Source organism: Lactuca sativa, chromosome 7 (assembly GCF_002870075.4).
Source record: "Lactuca sativa cultivar Salinas chromosome 7, Lsat_Salinas_v11, whole genome shotgun sequence".
Lineage (NCBI taxonomy): Eukaryota > Viridiplantae > Streptophyta > Magnoliopsida > Asterales > Asteraceae > Lactuca > Lactuca sativa.
This window is the reverse complement of record NC_056629.2, coordinates 83512325-83514640: the sequence shown is the minus strand read 5'-3', so window position 1 is coordinate 83514640 and position 2316 is coordinate 83512325. Positions and strand designations below refer to the sequence as shown.

General features: G+C 31.9%; 1 protein-coding gene across 1 annotated transcript; it reads right to left on the bottom strand.

Moving 5' to 3' along the window:
• Positions 1–312: 312 nt before the first annotated feature.
• Positions 313–1183, bottom strand: LOC111887707 (uncharacterized). The gene is made up of 3 exons (XM_023883879.1): positions 911–1183; positions 596–680; positions 313–509 (listed from the first exon to the last, which is right to left on the bottom strand). The coding sequence occupies exons 1-3, from the start codon at positions 1181–1183 to the stop codon at positions 313–315; spliced, it is 555 nt and encodes a 184-aa protein (XP_023739647.1).
• Positions 1184–2316: the final 1133 nt, after the last annotated feature.

The window sequence follows — 2316 nt, the reverse complement described above, 5'->3', positions numbered from 1 at the left end:
TGCATTTGCATATCCAAAACCATGTTAAAAATCATAACTTCAAAATGATGTTGATTGGTCATATTGGTCGTACGCTTTCGTGGGGTAACATAATATTCTGACATGTCCGCAATTAATAATATGTTTTTCACAAAAAGCACATATCTTTTTCCAAATTTTTGGAAACTAGTCTTTTCTAAAGACTGACAATGCTTTCCTTATCCCTTTTACTGACGAAGCCCCTTCTAAAATATCTTGATTTTTTTAAGATGCTTTGACAAGGTATCCGCGAGGCCTAGAATTTCCAACATTAAGTGTAAAAGAAACACAAAATCAAGTATCTTGAAATATGACAAAAATACCCTTTGCTCGATTACGATTACATAAAGTAGACCTCTCATCTTTGACATATTTAAGGACCGCAACAACTTCTGCAAACAAATTCAACAAACTTAAAATTGTTCTATAATGTGAACCGCATCTAGTATCTCCAACTCGAACAAGAGAAATCTCTTGATTCAACCCTCTTTCTGTTTCAGTTTTACCAATACCAATTTCGGGTTCAACACTTTCTTTTTGTATCTCTCGTATCATATTTTTTTTCTCTTACAAGAACCACAAACAGCAATAACCATCAAAACTAGTTTTTCAAAGAATTCTTCAACATCATCATGTTTATTTGCTATCGCCACAACTAGTAACTGCAGTTGGTGTGCAAAACAATATATATAATGTGCAAAACTATTTCTTTTAATATTAAAGATTTCAAACTCTTGAATACAACACCCATATTACTTGCTTCATCATAACCTTGCCCCCCCCACTTATAACCTTGCCCCCTCATTTATTTCAAAATTTTAATAAAAAGATATAATACATAAAAATAAAATTAATATCGTATTAAAGAAATAAATATTTTATGATTTCTCACCTGAGCCATACTCAAGTTGTGGTCGGTAAATACGGTATCGATGGCAGCTTTAAGAGTCAAAGAAGATATATCCAACACATGAACAACTCCAATAAATCTTTCCTTAACAATCCCAAGTCTATCATTATATCTCAAAACTATAGTCATCTGTTCTTTTTTGGGAATATCACTAGACTCATCAACTAATATAACAAACACATCTTTACCAATTTCATCACAAGTAGACTTGATTATCTTTTTTGAAAAGCAATTGACAATATCTTTTTGAATCATTGAAGAAGTCAACTTTTCATTTTTTGGAGCATTTTCTAAAGTAACATTAAAAAATTTGTCATTATCTTCTTTAATCAAAGATAAGATTTAAATGAAGAGTTCTTTATTATTAGAATTTTCCGTCTAATCATGTTCACGAAATTATAGTATATTTTTCAATAAAAATCTACAACTACGAGTTGTAGTACGTAATCGAATTTCATAATTACTTTTCTAAAATTTTGTTTGCTTATGAAAGACTTCACCAATAGATAGATTTTTTCTCAATAGCAAATCACACTTTTCTTGTGCATTATGGTGATAACTTTGAATATTACCCATATGTTTCCGGAATGATTTTTTTACTCTAAGTGTCAAAGCCTTCAATTATAAATGCATCTCGTCCACCTTGTTCCCATACCATGTCTAAACAAGTAGCAACACAAACAATATGTTTTCATCTTTTAATGCTATACTCTAACCATCGAAATTCAGTAAACTATTCCATAACAAAACGTCTTAGATTCTTAACAAATAATATAAATTCAAAATTATGCCCCTTTGGATGACAATATTTGTAACGCCCGCAGATCCGGGCTAGTCAATTTAGAGATAATAGGGGTCGAAAATGGCTTTTCGAAAAAAGATTATTTAGAATAAATAATATTAACCAAGTTGTAGAATATGTCTCAAGGGTTCCGTGTATATAAAGAACGTCGATATCCGAGTTATAACGAAGAAGTTATGACTCGTCGAAGTTTTACGGCAAAACCGGCACGGCACCGGGAGACGTAAATAGTGAATTTATGATAGAAGACTTTTTATCCTTAGTTATCTAAACAAAAGTTTTAGTATACGTTAAACCGAGAACATACAAAAAAAGAACGCCCAAATTTGACTTTGTATGAGGAAGTTATGATTTTTCTAAAATTTGGCATAGCAGTGCACGGCCTGAAACTCGAATTTTAGTTCGAGCGATTTTTGGCTTATGCAACCTTAATGAGAGTTGAAGATCTCATTAATAGGAACTCAATGGTAAAAAGACAGACGAAAACGGAGTCTTTATGAAGCAGTTACGAATTCTTCGTGGTCATTTAACAGTCTAATCTCCTCCTACTGTTAAATTTAAGACCGGTCGAGAATTAGCCGACATA

Bases quoted from the DNA above. Each gene is read 5' to 3' on its own strand.
- LOC111887707 (XM_023883879.1), bottom strand. From the start codon at position 1,183: ATGATTCAAAAAGATATTGTCAATTGCTTTTCAAAAAAGATAATCAAG. The intron at 681-910 runs GTGAGAAATCAT...CACCAACTGCAG, and splicing joins ACAACTTGAGTATGGCTCAG to TTACTAGTTGTGGCGATAGC. The intron at 510-595 runs GTTCTTGTAAGA...AAACTGAAACAG, and splicing joins GATGGTTATTGCTGTTTGTG to AAAGAGGGTTGAATCAAGAG.